At 53.2% G+C, this 27,218-nt stretch overlaps 1 protein-coding gene across 4 annotated transcripts in view; it reads right to left on the bottom strand.

Annotated features, from left to right (window-relative positions):
• Positions 1-26,979, bottom strand: part of ARHGEF10 (Rho guanine nucleotide exchange factor 10) — a 61,641-nt gene extending 34,662 nt beyond the window's left edge. For 2 of the 4 annotated variants that reach the window (XM_027530218.1, XM_027530219.1), the window contains exons 1-9: positions 26,883-26,970; positions 14,970-15,119; positions 11,056-11,301; positions 10,218-10,484; positions 8,597-8,660; positions 7,081-7,157; positions 5,272-5,328; positions 2,844-3,007; positions 466-582 (exon numbers count right to left, since the gene is read on the bottom strand). In XM_027530218.1, the coding sequence (XP_027386019.1) occupies positions 466-582; positions 2,844-3,007; positions 5,272-5,328; positions 7,081-7,157; positions 8,597-8,660; positions 10,218-10,484; positions 11,056-11,301; positions 14,970-15,006 (1,029 nt within the window). In that variant the 5' untranslated portion in view covers positions 15,007-15,119; positions 26,883-26,970. The other 2 variants (XM_027530220.1, XM_027530221.1) reach the window with 2 other exon arrangements.
• Positions 26,980-27,218: the final 239 nt, after the last annotated feature.

The following is a 27,218-nucleotide window of genomic DNA, read 5'->3' as shown; positions in this document are numbered from 1 at the left end:
CCTTCACGCTTACAAAGTCACCAAGCAGCCCCAAGGGCTTCGGCTCACCTGGTGCATTTGTCTGTATTTATTGTCTAAGGAGTTGAAATTGAGAAAAAATGTTGAATATTTTTTAAATATTAATTTTATAAACAACAAAACTATTTAACTTTATCTTAGCTAGTAACATTTGATGATAAATTACTATGTTTTCCAAAACAACAAAAAAAGTGCATTGGTTTGCACATGGGGGAACCTGCCTCGAGTCTGGCGTGGAGTCAGAGGATCCCGCGTCCCAGCAGGTGTGGCACAAGCCAGGCAGGACAGAGGCAAAGGAGGTCCCGGAAATGACAGGAACCATCCACTGCCTGGATGGCCCTGGGGTTCCCTGGACCGCACCCTGAGAACCGCCGCAGCTCAGATGTGAGCTTGCTCATTAAACAACAGTCTGCTTCTGCAGAAGCATTTCCAGCGGGAACCACACACCTTCAGTTCATGTTTGTGCTTTAGCTGCTGAATCTCTACCGCGCCCACCGTGTTTGCCATCAACTCTCTCATCTTTCTCTCATAGTGCTCCTTTAAGCGGGTTAGGTCATGGGAGAGCTACAGCACAAAGAGACACAAGCTTTTCACAACACGCTCTTCCCGGCGCTTTCAGGCAGTCTTACATTGAGAGGACTTGAGCCGCATCTGGTGGGTGACATTCACGCACCAACGTCCTCCTGCCCCAGGCCCCCCGTCCTAGCCCTCCGGCTTTCGGGAAATAAACACACGAGTGAGTAAAACATGTCAGCAGAGGGCAGACTCCAGGTGAGCCAGGATGGAGACTCCTCTGTGCTGAACCAGAGCAAGTAAACGCACAGAAAAATCTGGGCACCAGCATGCGTCTACATTTTAGTGGATTTAAAGTGACCCAAAATGTAGAAATACATATAAAATTATTCCTGTATGTCAGCACCAAAGCAGAAGAAACTTGAGTTCAGCACTGAGAGGGGCATGGTTTGGTAACAGCCATGTCAACTTTTAAGTCTCCAGACTGACGTGACTTCCTCTGCAGCTCCTGGGGCGGGGTGAGGTCTCAAAACTCTGTCCTCGCATCATGACAGACGTCTCCAACGTGCAACCCAAGGCCTGCGCCTTAGAGAGTGTGGCCCATGTTCCCCAGACAAGGACATCTGGGCAATTTCTGATCCAATCTAAGACTGTGTGGGAGATCAGTCTTCTTTGGCAGTTTTTGAAACATGACTCTTTAAACCAGGGAACTAGGGACTTGTTACAGCATCGCCTGTCCTGTCCCAGGACGCTGCCTGCTGGCCCCCGTGAGGGCTCTGCGCTCGCGGCCGCCCGACCCCCTCCGGCATGTTACTGTGGTGCATCTGGGAGCACGGGTTCGCCCGGACAGCCAGGAGGGCAGAGTCTCTGCCCAGAAATCGTGCTCACAGCTCACGGGCCATCGCTGGACCAAGCCGGTTTGCACTAACCCCCCGGCCCACTGAAGATGAAATTTAGTTAGGAGTTTCTTAACCCCTCTCCAAGGCCCCCACTGGGTGTGCCATCCTGCTGAAATCAGGTCCCAGCACCATACTGAAAACCTCCATTTAAATCTGGAACGCTGGGCTCAGCTATAACAAGCCAAGTGTCACCTTAGTCACCAGCTGCGATTGAAACTATAGCTGTAACTTCACTTCCTGGCTAAGTCTCCGCTGTAATGACTCTGGTGACAGACGAGAGCCAGGTTCCTGGAAAAGCTTGTTAGTAATGCTGAATAGTTGGGGGACTTCCCTGGCAGTCCAGCGGTTAAGACAGCATACTTCTAATGCAGGGGGCATGGGCTTGATCCCTGGTCGGGGGAACTAAAGATCCTGCAAGCCATGTGGCCAAAAAATACATACATACATAAGTATCGGGTAGTTGGGTTGACCACCAGCAGTTGGTAGAGCCTTCTTAAGTTTCAGGATGAGATTACAGAACACGTGAACCCCAGTGCCCAGAATGACCTATAAGCCACACATACATGGAGGCCATGCAAGGAGCCCACCAGATTGGTTACAGGGGCTCAGGCTGCCGTGACTCATGGTGATTTATTGATTGCGTTGTGAGGCACTGGCTGCAGCCTCTGTCCACGTGAGGCCTGCATGTCAACCTCACACAGAACACAGAGCCCCCTTGGACGTGACCGTGGACGGCTGTACAAATCCCTCTTTCACCAACAGCCCAAACGCCAACACGAGCAGTGGGGGCGGCCAGTCACCACCAGCCACCAGGCCCCTCAGTGAGCAGCGCTCCGGTCCCCACTTACACCCGCTGGCCCTGGCGTCAGCCCGGAATCCACTCCTTCAACCCGGACCCTGGTCTCAGGACTGTCCCGCTGAGGGAGGAGAGTGCCCAGCGGGGTGGGGCCTTTGTCCTGTAACATCCTCTGTAACACCTTCTATTTTTACCTCTTCCTGTTTGTGCTCAGAACGCCGAGGACCACGACATTCTGTAAAGGACAGTGGGCTGCGCCGTGTCCACTGGCCAGGCTCTCCATGCAGCCGGCTTCGCACTAGCAGCGCTGTGTGTACACAGCACAGATAGCCAGGGAATGCCTCCTTACTTCCTGAATGCTCAGGACAGGGAGCTCGTTCGGGGCCTGTTGAGGGATTCCATTTATGTAAATTTCATTTTCTCATCCTGCCAGGACTGTACTGTATGAGATAAAGGGCCTCTTCTCTTTTGCTAACATCAGATGCTTTCTTCAAACTACACATCAACATCTTAGAAAACAATCATGTAAAGACTATGTGAACGAGGCAACCCCTTCTGGTCCTGGCCACACGCCCGTGTGAGCACGCTGTCCCCCAGCACATAGCCGGGACACCTGCCTGCTTCCTGTGGTCGCCGCGCAGGAAGGAGCGGGGGACCCCGCTCCTGCTCTCCGAGTCGCTCTGCTCCTCGTAGCTCTCGAACTCGCTGGAGCTCCACCCGTACTCCAAAGAGCTGTGGCCGCCTTCATCTCCATTCTCCACGTCGTCATAAATCATTTCATCTGAGTGCAAAAACACCAAATGAAGAAATAAACTGCAGAGCTCAATTAAAATGCAAAACTCCTGGCTACTCTGTGCATGTCTGTCGTGTGAGAGCGTCACTGAGAGCTGGGGAGGAGACACCTGGGAAGAGCTTGGAGGAGCAGTGGAGGGGCCTCGGGGGGAGACCCCTGGCAGTGATGGGTGGGGGCAACAAAACTCTGACAAACCCCCAGCCCCATCCACATCCAGAGGACCACTGGTCTATGAGAAGCCACCACAATTATACCAAATGATTTCTTGCCCGTAGAGAACTTTTGATGAAGGAAAGATATTCTTTAGATAGATACGTGGAATATAAAGAGATTACACAGACTGACAGATCACCGATAGATGATAAAGATAATCAAATATGAACGAAAGTAAAGCATATTACAAACAACTGTAAATTCTTTTGTGCTAAAATTAGCCCATAAAACCTATAACCTGTTGCATGCATGCATGCATGCTCAGTCACTTCAGTCGTGTCTGATTCTGCAATCCCATCGACTGTAGCCCACCAGGATCCTCTATCCATGGGATTCTCCAGGCAAGAATAATGGAGTTGGTAGCCATGCCCTCCTCTAAGGGACTCTTTCTGAACCAGGGATCGAACCTGGGTCTCCTGCTTTGCAGGCAGATTCTTTACCGCTGAACAACTGGGGAAGCCCATAAACTGTTACTGCATTTAAATGTCTTTATCATATCAGTCATTTCAAAATTAGTGATGAGCATGTCTGTTCACGCCTCCAGATCACGACAAAGGCGCTGCCCGCACAGGGGCACCTGGCCTAACAGAACGGCCGACATCTCCAGCAGGGGCACTACTGGCCCACCTGCCACTGGCGTTTGGTTTTTGAGACCCCAGATCATCCTGTTTGTGCCGGGAGAGCCCTACCAGGGAGGATCAATTATCCCAAAATGCAGTTCAAACCTGGCTTTACAGAAACTAGCCTTTAGTCCCCATGTTGCTTGTAGCAGGTACTTAAATACTACCCAGGAGCACACTTACTCTAAAGATCCAGTAGGTTGGTTTATAAAGAGGCTAGAGGGTCTCCCGTCCTGCTGGGTCTTGGGAGGCAGCCTCCGTTAGCTGAGGCTGTAGCAGCTCCGGGGACCTGGTCGCCTCCAGAACACTTTTGGGATGAATAAATGAGTCCATGCTTTTAAATATGAAGTTTGCTGTCAATTTTAAGAATATGTCCTCCATGAGGCTGGGAAGGTTCTGTCAGGAGTTTTAACACCAGAAGGCCACTGCATGGCACCAACTGCCTTCTAAGCATATGATTTCTGTCATTCACCTGGTCCCCTGGGAAATGACACTGAACCAGCCAATGTTGGAAGACACCTGAACTCTGGAGACACACCTCCAAGGCTAGGATGGGCTTCAGCTTGCTTGCTGGGCGTGAAGGCCTGACCTTTCATCTGGGTCGTTCGGCATCAGGCTTTCTGAGTGCAGGGGCTCTAAGTCTGAGCTAACAACCTCCGAGGGTCAGAGGCGGTCCACTCACCTGTCACAGCTCTCTGGTGCCTTCTGTGGGTTCAGCACCCCTTTCCCATGAAATGCAACACGGACCATTCCTCCGGGCTCTACAGGCGGTCCAGCTCCCCAACCTGTGTCTGATGCTGCCTGTGTCTCTCTAAAAGGACAATACTCTGGCCGGATGTGGAAATCTGGGTCAGAACACTGCATTTTCTTTAGCAGTTTGGGAACATTATCTGCCTGTCAGGAAGTATGCTGTTCTTCCCGAACTGTGGCTCCTCCCGGGTGGCGGCGGCTCCTCTCCCGCTGCTGTTAGGTTGGTCATGGTGGGGCTGTGCTCAGCGGCTCAGCTGTAGGTGCCTCTGTGTGCATTCACACGTGAGCCTGCTTTGGCTCTGTATTTGTATAATCTGGGAGCTTACGTCTGTAATCCCGGAAAATTCTTAGTAATCCCTTCTTCCATGACCTCCTGTGTGTCACCTGCTACCTCCCGGCCTCCACGCCTTATCTTTCCATTTGTATTTTCACATCTTTAACTCCTCCTGCTTCTTTTAGGTAATCGAGATAGTCATCCAACCTCCAGGGTCGGGTGTGAACACGCGCACAGGTGTGCACACACAGCGTTCTACCCCACGGCATCAACAAGACACTGAAACCTTACAAAACGTGACCACAGACGCGCAGGGGCTGTGCGCCTAGGGGCTTCGCCTGCCCGCTTCCATCTAAACTGCAACCCGTTAAACTCAGTTCCAGACGAAACCAAACCTGGCTCAGAGTCTGAATTTTCTCTTGGCACGTCGTCATAAATGGCTTCTTCCGGATCTGGAAGGAAAGGAAAGGAGACTTTAAAACTGACCCAGACGCAGAGAGAGCAGTCTGCACTCGCGGGGCCCACGGCCTCCAGCGAGGCTTCAGCCACTCGGAAGCTTGTTTTACGGGGATGGTAACTGACGGGGCCCCACCGGAGCGCAGGCATTGTTCTTAGGGCGGAACACTTCCTGGGGAAGGAACGACGGCTCTACATGGAGCGGCTGTGAAACATCTCCAGGAAGAGGTTTATGGCCTCCTGGTCAAAGTATTCCTTTTTTTCGTTTGTTTTGCGTTCAATTACACATCTTTATAAGCATTTTTAAGTTACTGCAATTAATGTTTTCTGACGGGCAAAACACACAAAGGTGGCGTGTGGTCTCAGAAACAGAGGGATAGATTCACTGCTGCTCTGAGTAGGACTCGGCTGACAGCGTCATCTCGTTTCCCGCGACTGCAGATGAAAGGCAGCCACGTGCACGTATGAAGATGTGCAACTTTTAGGACAAAAACCTCTAAAGCTGTACTACATGAACCACTAGTAGCCTAGGAAATTGTTTAAGGTGTTTCTTTTTTTAAAAAAGTAGGGATCCTCCACGGTTGACGTTCCATGTGCCTGACTCAGGGGTCCCACAGGAGAACAGAGTTTGAAACTCATGTACGTATTTGTGAGAGCTCCATGCTCTGCAGGTAGCCCAACGAAATTACAGTGCGCTCCATCCAGGAACCCACAAAAGTGATGGTTACTAAGCAACAGGAGACAAAACCAGGTAAATACAGCCTCCCTCTCCTCTGACATGCAGCCACTGTCCCTTCCCACGTTCCCGGGGTGAACGCACGGCCACGGCCCGGCGTATTCTTGGGTTGCTGTCAAAGCCCAAGTCAGAGACGCTTGCTGTCCCGAAATAATATGTTTCAACTGCGGCCACAGTATTTCCACCCCTATTAGAGCACGTGAGCGGCTACTGGTGTACAGACCTCACGTTCGAATACAGTTATTCCACTAATGAAAATGAGTCATGGGAGAAAAAGTCAGACAGATTCTACTTTGTAAATAAAATTGCTTGAGGACAGCGAGATGATAATTTAATCCTGTAATGATCCATATTTAATAGCCGCTCGCAGAAGAATCTACGTTTGCAGAGTTCTTTGTTTTGACAGTGTCATAATTAAAACAGAAATGAAACATTCCAGGGGAGAATTTAATAATTAGGATAATGTTTAGATGGTCGTACCTTGTGAGTCAATCGTATAAGACAATTACACAGACATTAGTGAGCCAGTGGATGGTAAAAGGGCTAATTAGAAAAGCAAGGTTACTTTAAAAATATTAAAAAACAAGCCTAGCTAAAATTAGTTCTGCTTTCTGCACCACACGTGGAATAAAAGGTCTGCCAGGCCACGCCATCTGGTCTGTGGGCTGGCTTAAACACCCACCACCCCTCTTCAAAATGGTACCGTAAGAAAGCATCTGACTGGGGCTCACGAGAAAGAATGCCTTGTTAGTGCCTCTGTCCCCAAATCTCTGGCTGTTATGACAAAAGATAAGATCAGTACTGGAATAAATCCATCAGCCAGGACGAGGGGGGTGCTGAGACGCAGAGAGCAGATGATCTGATGGGAGACAAAGCCATGGCTTCGTGGGGCCCGGGGAAGCAACTGCAGTCAGCGGTGGTCGGGGCTTCAGATGAACGGACATAGGACAGGAGAACAGCAGCAGAGCCGGACAAACACGCACGGCCCCTGGGGCCCTGGCGTGGTACTCACTCTCCATCCAGGCTGTGTTGGCCGGATCCGCGACCCAGCGGGCCAGGGCGCTGTCCTCCTTCTGATCTGGATCCTCACTTAAAGAACACACAAGAACATCGGGATGTTGAGAACCCCTCACACGTGTCTGGTGGGATGAAGAATGGTGCAGCTGTGGTGGAAAACAGTTTGGCTCTTCCTCAGAAAGTTAGACACAGGATCACCGTGTGACCCGGCGCCTCCGCTCCTAGGTGTGCAGCCAGAGGACGTGAGGGCAGGGGCCTGCCAGGCACCTGGCCGCAACGTCCACAGCAGTGTCAGCACGGCCGCTGGGAGGTGGCCGTCAGGAGAGGAGGAGATAAACAAAATGTGGTGTGTGTGCACAATGGAACGGTACCAGGCCTTCAACAGGAAGGAGATTCCAACACACACTGCAGTATGGATCACCCTCGACACATGATGCCAAGCCAATGAGCCAGACACGGAAGGACAAGCACGGCACGATTCAGATCATATGAGCACCTAGGACAGGCAAGTTCACAGAACGTAGAACAGAGGCCTTGGGAGCTGGGAGGGGGGCACCTGGGTTATGGTATGAAGGGCGAGGCTTCTGATCAGGACGATGAAAATGTTTCAAAGGCAGAGAGTGGTGATGGCTGTACGACTCTGTGAATGAATTTAATGCCACTGGATTTTACACTTAAAAATGGTTAAAAATGGCAAACTTTATGGTATGTATTTTTATTGCACTTTTAAAATGAATAATGCCATATACTGAAAACTACAGGATGGTCCACTTTAAATAGGTGAAATGTAGTATGGTATATGAATTATAACTCGATAGAGTCGCTTAAAAGCAAACACACCTACCATGCAGCGAGCACGCTGCCATGCTAGGCGGTAGGTGCTCTAGAACGTGGTAAAACCTGGTCTTTGTATTTGAAGTATTCAGTCTGGTAGAAGAAAGGGACACAGGAGATAACGTGAGAGCACAAAGCAGTCAATCACAATGCAGGTGTGTGCACACGGCTCTGGAAGCACAGAGGGGGACGGTTTCATGAAACGAGACACTTAAGCTAGAGTTTTGGAGGGTGAGTAGGAGTTTGCCTGGAGGCGGGGATTCTCCTGGGAATTTCAAGCAGATGAAGCAGCATTTGTGAAGGCAAGCAGCATGGAAGAAACACCCGTAATCAAATCAGTTTCAAGGATTTCAGATGAAAGCTGGGTCAGACAAAATTAAAAATCCTTTCTCCCCGTTGGGACTCTTGAGAAACTTAACAAGGTCAAGCATGTTGTCCAGCTCTATCTGGTCGTGAACCCAGTTTCTCTTTATCCACAAAGTGTCATATTAACGTCTGAAAGAATCCTGGGGTTCAGGAAGACCTGATCTCGGGGTCCCCGGGTGAGAAGGCAGAGGGAACACAGGACAGAGGGACCAAGGGGTGGGGAGGGGCCTTGGCAGTGAGCTCGGATTCACAGCACTCGGCACGTCAGGGAAGGTCCAGGCCTCAGAACACCTGGAACACGAGCAAGATACCTGTTCGCTGGATCCTCAGAACTCAAGGAATTCAGCTGGCTGTCTTCTGCCGCTTCCTGTGTCTCTGCCAGGAGAGGAAAGTTCACACTGTTCACGCTTGAAAGACACGTCTAGGGACTTGCTTTTTACCCTTTAAATGGTTTCGTACTTTCCTTTCTCATCAATGAGAGGCTTATCTTATCGTAAAGAGGATCTACTGGCAGATTTAAACTCTTCAACTTTTAGATAAAATGTACTCCAACAGGACGCCGATAAAGAGTGACACCCAAAGGCCTCATGAGCCAGGCTGCAACAAAGTGGTGCCCAAACGAATCAAGCCAGAATCGAAAACTAACACCATGGGAATCTGCAATTATGATCCACTTGAAAATGTGTCCACAGGACAAGCTCTAAAGATTCTCAAGCGTGAAAGATTCTGAAGTTGGTGAAAGTTGATAACCAAACTGCATGTTCCCCTCAGCTGTCTTAACTTGGCAGGAAAAAACCACTTTCCTCAGACTTCACACGTCTGTCCTGACAGCACGTCTGAGAGGCCACCGTCCCCCAGGCGTGCTCCTGCCGTCAGGACGTCTAGCCCGGGGCGGTCCTCACGCATGTCCTGACACGGAACAGGGAAACAGACCCGGTGAGAGCGGGACAGCTCAGCAGAGACGCCGACACCGGCCCATCCTGGACAGAACCCGCTGCGCTCGAACCCGGACGTGTGACCGGGCGGGCGCCGGGGGAGATGCAGCCGCTGCCCGAGGGCCTCGGCTGGGACAGCGGGGTGCTGCCCCCATAGAACCCCGTAGCCTGAAGGTTCACGGACAACGGCCTGAAGCCTGGACATCCAAGGTCAAGGCGCCAGCATCTGCTCGGGCCCCTTCCGTCTCACAGACCGCCTTCCCACCATGTCCTCCCATGAGGAGAGCTGGGGGCTCAGTGGGCTGTGTCATCGGGCGCTAAACCTACGCGCAGGGCTGCACCCTCAGAACCTCGTCACCTCCTGACACCATCACCTTGGGGGCCAGGTCTCAACATGCAACTCTGAGGCAGACACACAGTCTCCTTTTAAACCTGAAAACCCAAGCTCTGCACAACCAGCTGAGGCTGAAGCAACACAGCCAGGGCGGGTCTGTAGAGATGACTGACACCGGCTTCATGAGCCACGTCCTCGAAGCTACTTGCCAGCTCCTTCCCGCTAAGCAGAGGTGCCGCTGTGCCTCTGACAGCCTCACAGACCTGGGACCCGTTGGGACCCGGGCCCCCGACGGCCCTGTCACAGGCGCGGGCTCAGTCTCCCTGCACCTGCCCACCATGCCGCCGCTTCTCAAGGAGCCTCTTGATTCTCCTGGACACCAACCTGCACTCCCGGATCCCTCCCCCCAGCCATGAACTGGGGCTCCAGCTGGACAGTCTGATGGCAGAGAGCCTGTCACCCATGAAGGGATGACACGAGGGCACAGAGACACACGACGTGGACAGTGCCGCCCACAGGCACAAGGTGTGGGGGCGTCTGGGGGAAGGAGGCCAGGGGTGGGGACAGAGCCCAGGCTGCTCCACGACACTGCAGACAACACTCCAAGCCTCTCCTTGACCAGTCCCCACTGAGCAGCCGGGGCACAGTCTCAGGGCCCCCTACCTGCGGGGTCAGCGGGTGGGGCAGGCAGCACGGGGCTGGTGTAGGCTGGCAGCAGCAGTGGCAGGCTGGAGGGCACGGCATAACCGCAGGGCACTGGCACCAAGTACCCACTGGGCACGTGCAGGCCCCCACCCTCCCCCTCGGCATCCGGGTCTGGGGGTGGCGGCTGGTCTTCCTGGAGGGGCGTGATGTCAATGACGGAGTAGGGGTTGACTCTTGACGGGACCCCGGGTTTCAGTGGTTCCACTCCAGGTCCTTTTTCACATCCTGAGGATGAAAGGAGACTGTGGAAGACACGCCCAGCTGTGCAAGACTTGGCTGACACGCCCTGCTGGCCCGGGAGACCCCAGGCCTGGGAGCACGGTGCTTTGGGGCATCCGAGGGGTGAGCGTGACCTTGGGAACCAGGGGCACACAGCCTGGCTGAGCCCAGGGCAGCTCCTCCACTGAGACGAGTAGGTTAGAAGCTGCCAGAAGTGGGGCATCATTAACCACATGGAGAGCTGGTGAAGGTACCAACCAGACCATTGGACCGAATAAAAGTGACCAACTCCACCTCCAGACTTTAAAACACAAATTAAACTTGTACATTTCATATCAAATAGAATTATTTTGAAATAACGTTTCATGTAAGATAGTGACAAACTATGATGAGGCCATTTTTATTAGGAAAAAACATACCTGTTTCTTCCAGAACATAAACAGAAAAAAACATGGACAAGATTGAAAACCACAGAAAACAGAACAAAGAAGAGAAATCTTGGCCAAACTTGAATCAAGTCATTTCTGTCCACAGCACATCACAGACATATGATAGATTTTGGGCTCCTGGACCCTACCTTCCCCTGGACGGTCTAACCCGCAGGTGGGCTGGCTGGTCCCTGGGTGGTGGCCGGAGGATGCACAGGGTCCCGCGGTGGCGGCAGTGGCAGCGGTGGCAGGAGCATCTGCCCCAGCGTCCCCTGCCTCGGCAGAGCCCGGAGCCTGCCTGTCGGCCTCTGGAGCTTCGTCTCCGCTGTCCAGATCGAGCTGTTCCCCCTCCTCCTCCTCCTCGTTGTTATTAGTGTCATACTTGACTTCATTCTCTGAAGTTGAAGGTCACGCAAATCACACTGTTAGTGTTTATTACCAGGAGAACGACTTCCTCTCTCCTGAACACACGACAGGCAGTCAGCCAGCAGTGGGCACCCAGGTGGGCACCAGAGGTGTGATAGCGCTCCCCGCCCCCTCCAGGCCCCCACCTTTCTACTGGGAAAAGTCGGTGCCACCAGGCTTGGGGCATACATCTGTGTTTCCTCTTGGAAGGAACCTCAACTCACAGGCTGGGAAGAAAAAGCAGGCGAGACAGAAAGGAAGAGAAAAAGCCCTTGCTACGTTTTACACTCTGGTCTTAGAACCGCACGAGTAAAAATCAACTTGGAGTAACACTAAATAAGCCACCAGGCAAGGATCAAGTTCACTTCAGCGGTTCCTATGCAATCAGTGCAATGACTTCACCTGTTCTGTGCATTCTGGCAGCTGCGCATACCATCTTCAGGGTAAAGCTGTGAGTTACCTGTGTCAGCTGGGTTACGCTCTTTTGGAGGGAAAGAGAGGAGATGCAAAGATTTGCTGATACAAGAGTTTTCACATGACTCTTACATGACTCTTACAAACAATAAGATCCCTCACGCAGACTTTTAAAAGGAAAAAAAAAATCAGCTGAATCTAAAGGACCAGAACACTCACTGTATCTGCTGTAATCTCAGATCACTAGAAGACCTCTAAAAATTTTTAAGAAAAAAGAAAAAATAGTATATGCTGGAATTAAAATGTGAAATGGCATTAAAACCATCTGTGTCTACCTGAGTTTTCTATACATTAAGTATAAAAATACTAAATAAATTGTACTTAAAAATACGTTGTTCTAAAAAGAAATGAGTGACGGTGGTCCCGGGAGACCCTGTGTCTCAGGTCCCACAGATCATGTTTTGTTCTGACCCCTCCCAGGTTATCTTAGCGCCCATGTAGTTCAATAAATTATAAAACTCTTCTCTTTGTAACAGTTTTCATCAATTTGATTTTAGGTGTGCTTCACCTAATTCTCGAAGTCCAGGGGCTGCATGGTGTAACCCCAAAGGAGAAGGGTGACGAAAGGCCAGCCCGTGGTTCTGACTCGCACCGTCATGAACCTCCACACTGTCCAGCATGACCCGTGACATCGCTAAGTTGAAACATCGCTTTTGTCAGGGTATTTAATTGGCATTATGTCCCTGTCACATTCATTTGGCAAGTGTGGATTTAAGGAAATGATGACAACTATACTTGGAAAATGTTCTGGAAAATTTTATTTTTCTCTTGAAGAGACTTCTTGCTCTAAGATGTGTTCACCAGTTTATTTCAGTGAATAAACTGAATACTTAATGATTTAGCAAAAAAAAAAAGGCAAGGAGGCAGGCAGGCAGCTGCAGAGAGAGATGGGAAGGAGAACTCTGTCAGGCCCAGCCTATCCCAGCTGCCCACAGCTCCTGGCAGACGAGGACCGAATGAATGCCGCAGTCAGCCCACACAGTGACGGAGGCCTGGAGTCGGGAGTGCTGGCTGGCAGGGAGGAAGCCAGGTAGGCTGTCCATCCTCTGAGGAGATAACCCCAGCACCGCTGACCCATTAATGGTTTTTAAAGACTTGTTACAAATTAACACATTAAGAGAAAAGACTAAAAGAATACTCATTTTTAAGGCCAGAGATCAAAGCTATATATATTGTTCCTGGGTTCTCAGACCACAGCTGATTAAATCTGCAAGCTTAACCCAACATATGATGTTTCTCCTGTTTCAGATGAAGGCTATTTGTTTTTAATTCCTTTTACTGTTATGAAGAAGAAGAGCTTTAAGAAGGACCAGGCTGCAAACAGACCAACCAACAAGGGGCTATTCATAGCGGGCCCCCCCGCCACCTCCAGGCTCTGCGTGTCACAGCTGGGAGCAGGTCCCTGGGGGCAGCAGGGTCTGCAGAACAAAGCCCCCCCTCTGAAGGCCAGGCCCCTCCCCCGCTGGACGCTGCCCGCTGTCCTTGCCTCTGCGTGAGCTCATTGCACATCACCAGGCAGTGGACGAGGACTGTCCTGAATCAGCATGGATATGGTGCCACTGATGACTTCCTTTCCCTGCCAGGACTCACTTTTTTTTGTTACTAATTACAGAAAGGTTTTAGTTTCTGGTGGCTTATTGTTGCTGTTCAGTCCCTAAGTTGTGTCCAACTCTGTGTGACCCCATGGACTGCAGCATGCCAGGCTTCCCTATCCTTTACTATCTCCTGGGGTTTGCTCAAATTCATGTCCCCTGAGTCAGTGATGCCATCCAACCATCTCATCCTCTGTTGGCCCCTTCTTCTCCTGCCTTCTATCTTTCCCAGCATCAGGGTTTTTTCTATTAAGTCAGCTCTTCGCATCAGCTGGCCAGAGTACTGGAGCTTCAGGTTCAGCATCAGTCCTTCCAATGCGTATTCAGGGTTGATCTCTGTTAGGATGGACTGGTTTGATCTTGCTGTCCAAGGGACTCTCAAAGTCTTCTGCAGCACCACAGTTCAGAAGCATTTACAATCATTAAATGTTGAGATCTGCATCCTGAGACCCCTGGACCACCTTGTAATGGTGTTTGCATCTGGGACTTGCATCTTCTAATTTGATTCTCTGAGCGCCTCTAGGGGCCCCACCTCTAAGAGTTTTAGGAATGTTACCTCCTGAGGTCAGGGCTACTCCAGTTCTGTCATCCCAAGGAGGAGGCAAACTGATGCCAGGAGAGATGCACACATGTTCTCAGTCATCAGCTCGTGTGTCCTGAGGATGACGTTCAAACCCGAGCAGCTGTTTGGGAAACCCTCAAAGCCACACACTTCTCTGCCGCACCACTTCTTCCCAAATCCTGCTGCATCCAGGCGATTTGACTTGGTGCCTAGGAAGCTTCTAGAAAAGGCCCAGGTCCCTGATGGCAGGCTGGACATGGATGGAGCTTTCCCACCTGAACACAGAAGGACACTATGTACAGAACGCCATGCCGCCACTGGAAACGACAGCTGTGAGAGCCTCGGACTGACATGGGAAATAATAAAGTCTTAAGAATAATGTAAAAACGTACAGTCAACAGTTTTAACAATGGATATTCAACAGTTACTATCATGTAGAAAAGAAATACGAATGAAAAGACAGAAACCTGATCAAAATACAGGTGTCGTAGCGGTGAGGGAAGCATGACCTCGATGATTTTTTAGCTCCCTCTTCACATTCAAGGGAATTTTTAGGAGGACAATTTCACTTTTATAATGGGGCAAATCATACCTAAAGTATCGCTGAATCATTAAGAAGGGGACTTCCCTGGTGGCCCAGTGGCTCAGACTCCACGCTGCCCATGCAGGAGGTGGAGGTCTGATCCCTGGTCAGGGAACTAGACCCTGCATGCCATGCGGCACAGCCAGTCTATTAACCCCATTGCTAACTGTTACAGATGTTAATTACCCAGAAAGTCATGTAAGGATTAGAGTACTATCATGTTAAATGTGGCACCAACATGCTTCAACCCTGGTCTTAGCCCTAGTGTCCAGCCAGGAAACAGCCACCAGCTGCGGGAGATGGTGTGGGTTAGCAGCCTGCACACCTGGCGCCCTATGTCTGCACGACCTTCCAGGCTCCCCAGGGAACCCCCCCAGGTGGACCATACCTGGAAGAGAGCCCACATGTGCCCACCCACCTGCCCGCCGCCCACGCGCAGCCCGTTACCTTCTCGGGCGGGAGCTGGCAGGCCCGGCTGATCCATGCTGCCACGGCCACCGTGCTCTGGGCTTTGGGGCGTGCAGGGCCGCAGGAGGAGGCTCGGCTGTCAGGGCCGGGCGGTGGTGGCCCTGGTGCCACTGGGTGCCCACGGACAGCCTGAGGGGAGGAAAAAGTGGGTGTTCATTGGTGGCTGCAGTGAGGACCGTAACCTCCCGGGAATAACACTCAGGGCAAAGCGAGGCGGAGAAGAGACTCCCGGTGTCTTGACGGCACCTGGAACCACACGCAGGAGGCACTGGCTGGACCCCTCCCTGCTCGGGATGCCAAGTCCCTGCTGAACCTCACACGTGTGCTGAGGGGGAAATGGACGCGAAAGCCCAAGCATTTTTCTTCTTCCTTCAACTAAATCTTTACCAGTTTGGGGTGAAGAGTTAGTTTCTGAGGACTGAGGAGGAGGCTAGCTGTTTTCTCAAGCCCTTTGGAGCGAGCGCGTCGGTGAACCCGCAGGCCTGGGCTGGATCCCAGGTCCTGCTTCATCCTTTCTATTTCCTGCCTTCCTATTTCCTCACAAGTGGTCTGAGATGCGTGCCACACCAGGCAGGCCACGGGAGGTCTGGTCCCACGCTCCCAAGGAGGCATCCTGTGAACCAAGGACACTGTTTACGGCGTTGATACCCCCAGACACCTGCCTGGGCTCCACCAGAACCATTATGGGAAGATAAACTTAACAGACGTGACTTCCTGGTTCTCAGGGTCCCAGATGAGTGCCAGGGAAGGCCCCCACAGACGCCACACAACACTTAGAGACACCCTCTGGAAGAGGGACCGAGTACAGTCTCCAAACCATCATGACAACATGCGCAGACCACAAGGGTCAGGGGGCTCGAAGCCTGGGGGAGCTGGGACAGTAGCGGACAACCTGAGCCTTTCACCCTCACCAGCAGACACCGGCTTCCGACAGTGAATGCAACACCACTGCTTCCATATAAAGTCAGCAGATCCTCAGCCCACACCTGCCATGTCCTGCTCTGCAAAGTCACAGCAGGGAAGCACACATCACAGAGGTGTGTGCACACATACATACACATGTGCTCACACATGCAAAGGTGTGCACATACATATTCGTGTGATCGCACACGTACGCAGAGGTATGTGCAAACATACATACAGGAGTGTTTGCATGCATGCACACACAGATGTGTGCCTACGTACATAGACGTGCTCACATACGGGCACAGAGGTGTGTGCACATACATATATGTGTGCTCACACACGTGCGCAGAGGTGTGTGGAAGCATTACATACATGTGTGCTCGCACATGGGCACACACAGATGTACACACATACATATACTTGTGTTTACATGCATGCACACAGAGGTGTGTGCACACATCACATACACGTGTGCTCGCATGTGTGCACACAGAGGTGTGTGCATACACACACATGCACATGGAGGCCCAGGAAGCTACAAGGAGGAAACAGGAGGAAGGCCAGGAGGACTTGCAGTCAGGAGAACACAGAAGGGGGTGACATCAGCTGATATATCATTTCCCAAGAGGAAATTCAAAAATGCCTGGGAGGAATCGAGGAAAGAAGAACCTGACGTTCTCAGGGCTCCTGGGGCGATAGGCGCTGCTGTCTTCACACCCTCACCACAGTCAGGGGTGGAGACACTGCCTCCCTCTCCCAGTGCAAAGCAGCCGAGTCCAGAGCAATCTGAGGACCCGCGCAGGCCCTGGGGCTGGCATCAGGGCAGAGCAGCGCCCGCGCACCACTCTGTGGGACCCTAGCCCCGTCGTCCATCGAGCAGACACCACTGGCCCACAGCCGGGCTAATTCAGAGAAGCCAGACGCACAGGCGCACCAGATCTCAGGGTTTTCCAAGTGTTACAGATTCCTTGGGTTTCTCTATTGCGTCGTTTACTCATCTTAAACCACACTGTACAAATCTCATTAATGCTATTTGTCCTACTTAAAATGCATAATACATAGTCTAAGTGATTTCCCCTTTTCCACTGCTAACACGGGACAAGACAAAAGAACACGCCAGTGTCTGTCTTGCTCTGGAGCCTGATCCTACAGAACAACCACCGTTCACCTGCTGAGCTCCCAGGACACTGAGATGCACCACGCAGCCATCCTAGTCTTCCAACTGTGGACGAGAGGACACCCGGGGCTTGTCCCCGGGGCACAGCTGGCACTGGGACCAGCCCCGGCACCCTGGTCTGTGTGTGTGACGTGTATGGAATTCAGAAGATCACGACACTCCAAAACCAGCATTGGCGGGAAACCACCTTCCTGAGAAGGAGACTGTTCAGGAAGCTCACGCACACAGGACCTGCCTCTGGGTTTGGGGGCCTGGGTGCCCGTGTCCATGCTGTGCTCCGTGCAGGCATCACCCTGGGAAGCTCACTCCCCGACGCTGGGCGGACGAGAGCCGGGTCTCCTCCCACCTTCTCTGGCCTCCCCGCAGCCTCGGGCCGGCGCCTGCTGCCTCCTGGCTGCCCACTGGGTTTGCAGACAGTGCTTTCGGGGACAGCGTGGAGCCCGCTTGGCCCACGACTGACCCAGGGACAGCGGACAAGCCTGGCCTTCTCACAAGCCCCCCCACCCCCGGCGGACGAGCAGCAGGAGGTAACACCGGTCTGGGCTGCCAGGCCCTGGGAATTATCACTGTCCTTCTCCAGTTTAGGGCTGTGGTTTCCAACAAAAGCCAGCACGTGTGATGGAAGCGGCTGCCTGGAAAGCCAGGCAGAGCACGGGGTGGGCCCACAGTTCGGCCAGGACTCCGCCTCAGAGCCTGGGCAGCTACAGAAGTGCCACCGTCACTAGCTTTTTTTTTGTCAGAGTTTCATGGAAATAGCCTGAGTCTTTGCTCCGGTGAGGTTTCCAGCAGCTGAGCCATCTCTGCAGATCTGCAGGGAGAGCGCCATGGATGCCCCAAGGGTCTGGGACCTGCTGCCTTTCCAGCGGGTATTTCCCCCGGGGGCTCGGGGTCCAGAGAGTGAGGAAGGGGGTGCAGTCGCCACCAACGTCATCCCTGCGGAGAAACAGCATGAGTACCTGGGATGCGGGAGCATATCTGGGGAGACCCTGTTCAGGGCTCCCCTCTGGCCCAGGGCCCCGGCATCGTCACTGTGAACCAAGATAAAGGGACGCCCATCAGCGGCTGCGGGGCTGGGGGCCGACGGCACTCACCCCCTGGTTGTTGGTGCCGCCCAGTCACACGAGGTGGGGCACAGATTATAGGCCGAGCCTGTGCCCAACCCACCCAGCTCGGGCTCCCAGAGTCCAGCCACCACAGACTGTGCTGAAGACTGTCGGGGGACCCAGGGTGCCCCACAAGGACTGGACATATGCCATGAGTTGGAGCCAACACACCTCAAACCCGGGGACAGGGCCTGGGGATGCTTGGATGCGGAATCCTGATGGGCTCACTGCCGCCAGGCCCGTCTCTGTCTAAAACCACAAACTTCCGAGCGAGCTCACGGGAGAAAGGCTCTATCTACCTCCACACGGAGATCCAGGAGGGGAGTGAAAAGCTCACATATCTTGTTGGGAAGGCTCCATGAACTTAACTCTAAGTTAAGTCAAAAACACAACAAGCCTTTTCACTGAATGTTTTCGTAGATTTTTAAGTAAATGTGATGCTCACAGAAACAAGAATGAAGGAAGGAAGGAGAGTGGAGAGAGGAAGGGGAAAGAAGAAAAAGCAGCTCTCCCAATAAGCCAGGCCAGGAACGCAGCTGCCGGGGGATGTCTACTTGGTGACCATTGAACCTGACCACAGAGGGCACGGGGTGCCGAGCACCCTCAGGGCCCCGCTGTGGTGTGTCTTGGGTCGCCTGTTTCTCTGCTCACATCAGACTGAGGCCACTTCCATGAGGCCTGAGTCCGCTCCCCACCAAAAAAAAGAAAAAAGAGTGAATAGAAGCAATTTATTCCATGCAGCAGAGACTGTGAGACAGCAGCTAATCGGCAAATGTTCACTGTCTTTTCCAAATGGTGCTTCGCCCTGGGGATCAACCCCTGAGAACTCCTGGGAGGAGCGCTCACGGGGAACCATAGCCCACACCCTGCTGGCCACACCCGAGCCTCCTGGCTCTGCTGCCTTGGCCTCAAATCCTTACAAACCAACTTCCTCGTGCACACTTCCAGGTGCGAATCCCCTCACCTTGCAGACTGAGCTCCCATCCTCCCTCCCTGCTGTGGTGTCTCTGTGTCCCTCCATGTCTCTCCCTCTCTGTGTCTGTCCTGTATCTCGGTATCTCTGGCCTTGTCTCTGTGTCTCTGGCCCTGTCTCTACGTCTCTGTGTCTCCCTGTGTCTCTCCATGTCTCTCCCTCTCTGTCCTTGTATCTCGGTGTCTCTGGCCCCATCTCTGTGTCTCCCTGTGTCTCTGTATCTCCCTGTGTCTCTGTATCTCTCCATATCTCTCCCTCTCTGTGTCTGTCTTGTACCTCTCGGTCTTTGGCCCCATCTCTCTATGTCTCTGTGTCTCCCCCTCCCGCTTCCTGCCTGCTCTCTGATCTGCCAGCAGGAAGGGACACACCCCTTCCTTGGGAAGCCCATCCTGGGCGGGTCTGGTGACAGGATTCAATCCCAGGGAACCAGACGGGGAGGCAGGGACAGGAGAGGTGGACACTGTGGGGCTGGGGACACAGCTGGAGGAGCAGGGGACAGATGGCTGGGGGGACACAGGTGTGGCCAAAAGTCAGGAAATAGAGCCCCACTGCCGCCCTGGCCTCCACAGCAGCGCTGACCCCATCCCCATGTCTGCCCAGCCCCTCAGGGTGCAGGCTCCAGGACAGAGCTCTGCCACTCCTGTTGACCTGGAGGGGGGGCGGTGACAGCTCTACCCACGGTGTGCCCCCTCCCCGGGGAGTCACCTGGACCTCCCCAGACGCGGTCCCTATAGGCCCCATGCCGTGACACGCGGGACCACAGGAACCAACCTGTGGAGCTCTGGCTGCCGCCCACGCCATCATCCGCAGGCTTACAGGCGTGGAAACGCATTGACTACTCATCAGGGCCTCCGAACAAGGATCGGAGCCCAGAGCCATAGCTGACGCGTAGACTGCTTTCAGACACACCGAGGGCGGGGCAGCCCTGGGCGATGCTCCTCGCCCCTCCTGGTCCAGCTCTCCTCCCCTCAAACCTCTAAACCAGCAACCTGCACGAGACTGGACACGGGGTGCCCCCCAGACCCAGCGGGCCCTGCCCCACACTGGTGCTGAGCCAGAGTCGAGAGTCAGGAGGACCACCACCCTGCCGCCCCCACCGAGGGCCAGGGGCCCAGACTTGCAGCCCAAATGCCCCCTCTATGGGCTCCTGAAGCCCTCCTGCCTCCAGACACAAACATGGGTGTCCACGGTCACGCAATCCAGCCCGAGAGCCTCCTCTCAGAACCATCTAGACACACGACCCCTTCCTTTCAGAACTCACCAAGGACAAAGTTAATTCTGCCTTTACTTGGCCACGTCTGAGAAATCTTTTCACAAAGCCAGTGTTACAGTCATCAAACAGGAGAAAGTCACCCCTGCGAAGGGGGCAGCGCCGACAGGGGGCGACACCCCGGGCCCTGTCACTGGCTGGAGCTGGCCGTCCATCTGTCCAGGCCTCCCTGTCACCTCCCCCGGCACACGGCCCAACCGAGGACAGGCCCCAAGCACACCCGCCAGGGGCAGTTCAGCACTTGTGCAAGGACCAAGAGCCCCGCGGACCAGGAGGAGGGGAGCAGGGAGGAGGGGAGCAGGGAGGAGGGGAGGAGGCCAGAGACGCACCCCCACCCGCCCCTCCTCCTGGGACCCACACGCCCAGCAGTTTCTTGCATAAAGTAAATTCCAGCTCTCAAAAATCACCCTGACAGACACGGCATCCCGCCTTGGGACGGAAGGAATTTGGGGAAACCCTGGGCTGACATCCAAGCCCCTGCCTTCTTTGCACGGGCACCTGCTGCCCGCCTGGTGGACCCATCTGAGGGGTCACGCTGCAGCAGGAGTGCCCCCTTATTTACGGGAAATGCAAGTAACTCCTCCCGCAGAGCAGGAAGGGCGCCGCGTGCACGTGTGATTACATCAGGCAGATGCAGGCGAAGCCGCTGTCCCCCCAGACTGGAGCCTTCCATCACGTGTCGGCGCAGCGGCCCGCCCAGTGTAGGGCAGCCTGGCCCCACCTGGTCCCTCCCTACGGACGCCCACCCACCCGACAACGGCTCGGACCACCCTGCAGACCGAGGGGGCACTGGGGGGAGCACCTTGCTGTGAAGCCCAGGACGCCCTCGACCGCCTGGCCTCCCCGGGGTCCCCACCCCAACCCACACACGGGGGAGATGGGCGCCAGGGTCCCCTGCCCTCCTGTTGGCCCAGACGGGCTGCAGGGACGCACACCCTGGAAACAATTCTCTCCCCCTCGACTACCTGCGATTCACGTCCTAAACACTCCTGCCGTCTGGCAAACGCTGCACCTTTCATTCCTTCCTATTAAGTCACTGCGAGCAGCGCGTGTCTAAACGCTTTTCCAGAACAGAGGCCAGCGGCAGGCCCAGCAGGTTCCCTCCAGGCCCCAATCAGTTCTGGACCCGAAGCGGGACTCTGTCCTCCGCAGACCCCTGGGAGGTCTAAAATCGGCCTGGGTCTGATTTTAGTTCCAACAGAAGAGCGACCAAGGCCATGTCCCCCGGGACAAGAACTCTGACACCAGGCCTGGCCCCCGCACTGTCTGGCAGAAGGGCCCGCAGGCTGAGTCCCCAGCCATGCAAGCAACATCCGACTCAGCTTCTCTGACGGACGGAATCAGGGCTGCCCACTGGCCACTGCCCAGTCCAGGGCTTGAGAACAAAGCGTGCATTGATGTCTTATCAGTTTCACAGCGAGCGGGCTGCCGGGGCCAAGGCCACGTCCCCCAGGGGGAGCTGACGGTTGCACCAGCCCAAGCTCCAGCCCCACACTTGGCCTCCCGGCATCTCCCAGCCAGGCTCAGACCTGCACACGCAGGGAGTGAAAAGACACGCCGAATTCCTTCCATCAGAGCTCAGCGCTCCTTGCCCAGAAGCGGACTCTGGCTCCTGACTTGGAATCACATCTAACTCTGGAAATCCTGGGTTGTTTCTACACTGGCCCACACAGGCGTCCCATCCCCACCGCTAGGCAAATCCCTGCACTTCCAAGCCCTTGCATGCCACTGCTGAAGCAAGGCAGAGCACCCGCACAACTCCCTGCGCCAGAGACCCCGACATCCTCCTGGGTCCAAGGCCTCCTGGGCTTCCCCGGTGGCTCAGTGGGTAAACAACCCATCTGCAATGCAGGAGACACAGGTTCAATCTCTTGATCAGGAAGATCCTCTGGAGGAGAGCATGGCAACCACTCCAGTATTCTTGCCTGAAGAATCCCATGGACAGAGGAGCCTGGTGGGCTACAGTCCACGGGGTCACAAACAGCTGGACACAACCTTGCAACTGAACAATAACACCCACCAAGGCCTTCCAGGCCTCTGCGGAGACCCTTTCAGCTCAACACTCTCAAGCTCCTTCAAGTCAGTCACCACTCCATCTTCTCTTCAGAGAAAGAACGTGAATAACAGAATAAAACATTGAGTGTGCATGGCTGCTGCTGCTGCTGCTAAGTCGCTTCAGTAGTGTCCGACTCTATGCGACCCCATAGACGACAGCCCACCAGGCTCCTTTGTCCATGGGATTCTCCAGGCAAGAACATTGGAGTGGGTTGCCATTTCCTCCTCCGATGCATGACAGTGAAAAGTCAAAGTGAAGTCCCGGTCGTGTGCGACTCTTAGCGACCCCACGGACTGCAGCCTACCAGGCTCCTCCATCCATGGGATTTTCCAGGCAAGAGTACTGGAGTGGGATGCCATTGCCTTCTCCAAGTGTGCATGGCACACTTCTATTAAAACTCTTCAGCCTATCCTGTATGGTCAGATCCTGTTCTCCACACCGACGAGAAATGACTCAAGTTCAAAGTTCACATCTGTTTGACTTTGAAGGCTGAATGTCCACAGTGCCTTCTTTTAAAAAAAAAAAATGACGTCCACTTGCCAGGCTCTGGTTCCCCGCAAACTGCCAGCTTCCAGGCCAAGAATTAAGAGCAAAGCCTCAGTCCAGGAAGCAAAGCCCCCACCCTCAGGACCCGGACCTCCTCGAGCATGGAGAAGTCCTTGTCTTCGCGTAGTTATCATTGTGTGGACTGTTTGGGCACCCTTACCTATTCCTTTCGTTTCTTCATAAAATGCCCAGTTCGGGAACCCAGGCAACTACTGAGTCAGGTCTGGGAGCCTCACTTGGGCCACCAGGCCAGCGGCCCCCTGGGAAAGGCTGGCTCAGCCGTCCTCCTGGGAGCACTGAGGCCTCCCCCCGCCCCCACAGGCCTTGTCCCCACTCCCTTTCACAAGGGCACAGGGAGGCTGCAGCAACCTCTGATGTCACATTTACTTTAAAAAGCAATTTATAGTATCAGAAAGTGGCTCCTGGAAGAGAAACACTTTAAACCTAAAACAAAAAACTCCAAAAAATCTTTTTAAAAATCTTTTGAACATTGCTTAAGGGAACCATAAAACATCAACAACCCACAGAAAGCACTCTGTACTAGCAGGTACCCATTACTTTCCCGACATGAAGAAGAACAGGAAATGAAAGAACAACAGCAGTGCCCGTGACTGGTCATTTTTATAATCAAAGTTTTGAAAAGGCACACACAGAAACAAAGATGTAAAGAAGCAAAAGCCGACCTCAAGGCCTGCTTCTCTGAAGTCTGAGTTCGGAAGGAGTCCCAGTGAGGGGTGTGTGCTGGGTGGAGCTGGTGGTGGGTCAGGGGTCCCGTGCCAGCTCCCCTGGGCCTCACTCCCACAGCCATCATGGTCAGAGAGGGCCCGAGCCCCCACTGCTGGCCCCAGCCCACACCCCCAGACCCGGTGCCCCTCTGTACTGCTAAGCCCCAGAACTTCCCAAACTACACTTCCAGAAGGCTTAACTGGGGAGCAGTAATCCTGCTCCATAAATGTTTAATGCCTGTGATCCGCTTCTGTCTCGTTTCACTCCACTCCCTTTCTACCCGGGCAAACTATGAGTAATGTGTGAAATAAACACCAACATGCTATGAGTATCTCAAGATCTGGATTTTCATTGCAGCCTTTCTATCACGCCTCGTGCAATAAGAATACCGTATTATTCAATGTGGGTCTTTAATTTATAGTGACACAGCCATACTCACGGCATTTTCATTTTGCTCTCATGCAGAACATTCTTGGTTTAAAATGCATTTTCACAACTTGCCTTCCAGCAATTTCCTAAGTCAGTAAACTGAGGTTCTACAGGGGACGTGACTCTTCCAGGGTCGGGTGAGCAGTTCCAGAACTCAGCCCAGGGTCTGAATGCCACCAGAACACCTCAATCTCCAAGAATCTCCAAAGAGAAGTTTCTAACCTTCTAACCACACCAGAAAAACTTCAGAGAACATCAAAATTTCAAGAAAACAAATTCAATAAAACAAAGTCAAGCTTGAACGTAACAAATTAAAAAAAACTATTTTTAATAACTCTGGATTTTACCTCATCCCTGTCTATAGCTGCTTTGATAACACCTGGCCTGAGAGAGAGAGAGAGAGACTAATTATTTCAGGAAACCATGGGAGTCTACACCTGACTATGAACAGTCATGCAGCCACCTAACTGCAGATGATGTTGTTGTTGTAACAATAACAACAGTCACTAAGTCATGCCCAACTCTTTGCAACCCCATGGATTGTAGCACGCCAGACTTCCCTGTCCTTCACCATCTCCTGGAGTTGGCTCAAATTCATGTCCATTGAGTTGGTGATGCCATCCAACCATCTCATCCTCTGTCATCCCCTTCTCCTCCTGCCTTCAATCTTTCCCAGCATCAGGGTCTTTTCCAGTGAGTCAGTTCTTCACATCAAGTGGCCAAAGGATTGGACCTTCAGCTTCAGCATCAGCCCTTCCAATGAATATTTAGGACTGATTTCCTTTAGGATTGACTGGTTTGTTCTCCTTGCTGTCCAAGGGACTCTCAAGAGTCTTCTCCAATACCACAGTTCAAAAGCATCAATTCTTCAACGCTCAGCCTTCTTTATGGTCTGACTGTTACATCCATACATAACTGCTGGAAAACTACAGTTTTGACTATACAGAGCTTTGTCGGCAAAGTAATGTCTCTACTTTTTAATATGCTGTCTAGGTTGGTCATAGCTTTTCTACCAAGGAGCAAGTGTCTTAATTTCATGGCTGCAGCTGCCATCTGCAGTGATTTTGGAGCCCCCCAAAAATAAAGTCTGTCACTGTTTCCATTGTTTCCCCATCTATTTGCCATGAAGTGATGGGACCAGATGCCATGATCTTACTTTTCTGATTGTTGAGTTTTAAGTCAGCTTTTTCACTCTCCTCTTTCAACTCTCATCAAGAGGCTCTTTAGTTCCTCTTGCTTTCTGCCATAAGGATGGTGCTATCTGCATATTTGAGATTGATATTTCAATAACTGAAATATTGACTGCAGATGGAGTCACTTAACCAAACCATACCCCAGGGCCAGTCAAGTAAATACGGTGAGAGCTTATGGGATACATTATAACAATATATTAATATTACACAGAGTATATCTCATCTTTCCTTTATTATAAAAGTTATTTCCTTGAAAACATGTTCAAAATATATATTTTAAGCGATGAACAGTAAAAATGTTATTCCTTGCAATGTTCTACCTGGAGGGATATTAAGTAACTCTTGCATAAGATCCAGGACATTGGCAGCTACTTTATTTTGACTTTGTGGCTCAACCAAAGAAAAGCTAAAAATCCACTGCACTTTGAGTTCATGAGAATTTTCACCTCCAGTAATTGAAATGTAAATATTACATTGCACCAAGTATGTCTGCTGCTTTCTCAGAATGTTCACGTCCTGTTAAGGGCTGAAACATTTACTCAGATTTCTACCTTCAAACTGAGGCTCTTCCAGAGGGGAAGTGTTGCCAGGTAGGGATAAGAAGTCACCTGTCCCGGCTGGCAACGCACCTGTTTATCTCCCAGCCATGGAAGACGGGAGGGAGGGTTTCTAAAGTAGCAATTACCTTCACCCTAAAGTGGGCCAAGGAGAAGGAAATGGCAACCCACTCCAGTATTCTTGCCTGGAGAATCCCAGGGACAGAGAAGCCTGGTGGGCTGCTGTCCATAGGGTTGCACAGAGTCGGACACAACTGAAGCAACTTAGCATGCATGCATGCATTGGAGAAGGAAATGGCAACCCATTCCAGTATTCTTGCCTGGAGAATCCCAGGGACAGAGGAGCCTGGTGGGCTGCCGTCTATAGGGTCGCACAGAGTCAGACACGACTGAAGCGACTCAGCAGCAGCAGCACCAAAGTGGGCCAAGGGCTTTTGCCTTTATAGGAAAATACAAACGACTATTTCCGACCTAAACACCCCAACTGGCCACTCCTCAGGGTACTTCACTGGGCCCTGGTTCATCCAGACCCCAGGCCGGGCCCGGATGCCTCCTGCACCTCCTGACGGCCGGTGGGTCTCGATCCGTTGCCGTTATCCCAGGACTCGCGATAAGTGGGGCGCTTCCAGGGCCTCAGCTCCGCCACCTGCACTGTCCACGCCCGGGGCTGCGTGTGCCCCGAGCGGCCCTCGCACCGTCCCCCAAAATCTGGGGTGGGCGGGCAGCCCGGACTGCAAGGTGCGGTGGGATCGGCCAGTTCGACGGACCTGGGCAGAAGGGAAGCTTCCCAAGGAAAAAAGGAAACTCCGAAGCTCCGCGATAGGTCGGCTCGCGGGCGGCGCCCTTCAAGGACCCCAACCACACCCCTGCCCGCTCTCATCCTGCAGGACCCCAGCGGCCCCCCGCCCCGCCCGCACTCAAGCCACGGGACCCCGTCCTCCCTGACCCGCACTCACCCTGCAGCCGGGACGGGACCCCCGCCCGCCGTCCCTCCGCCGACCCCTCTCCTAGCCCCGAGTCAGCCGCCCCTGGATGCGCCCCGGCCCCGCCCACAGGGAGGTAGGCCCGCCCGCGCGCCGTGATTGGCCTAATTTCGAAGCTCCGGGACTCCATTGGCTGCCGCGCCTGCCCGTTCCTCGGCCGTGCCCCGCCCCCGCGTCCGCGCATTCCTGCGGAGCCACGTGGCCGCGCGCCCCCTCCTTCTGCCCAACGCCCGGTTCGGCTGCGCACGCGTGGGATCGCGGCGCCGGGCGGGCAGGCTTCCCGGACCCCCCGGAACCCCCGGACCCCCG

The sequence above is a fragment of the Bos indicus x Bos taurus genome, chromosome 27 (genome assembly GCF_003369695.1).
Source record: "Bos indicus x Bos taurus breed Angus x Brahman F1 hybrid chromosome 27, Bos_hybrid_MaternalHap_v2.0, whole genome shotgun sequence".
NCBI classification, from domain to species: Eukaryota; Metazoa; Chordata; class Mammalia; order Artiodactyla; family Bovidae; genus Bos; species Bos indicus x Bos taurus.
The sequence above is the reverse complement of the archived record's forward strand: the minus strand, read 5'-3'. Positions and strand labels throughout refer to the sequence as shown.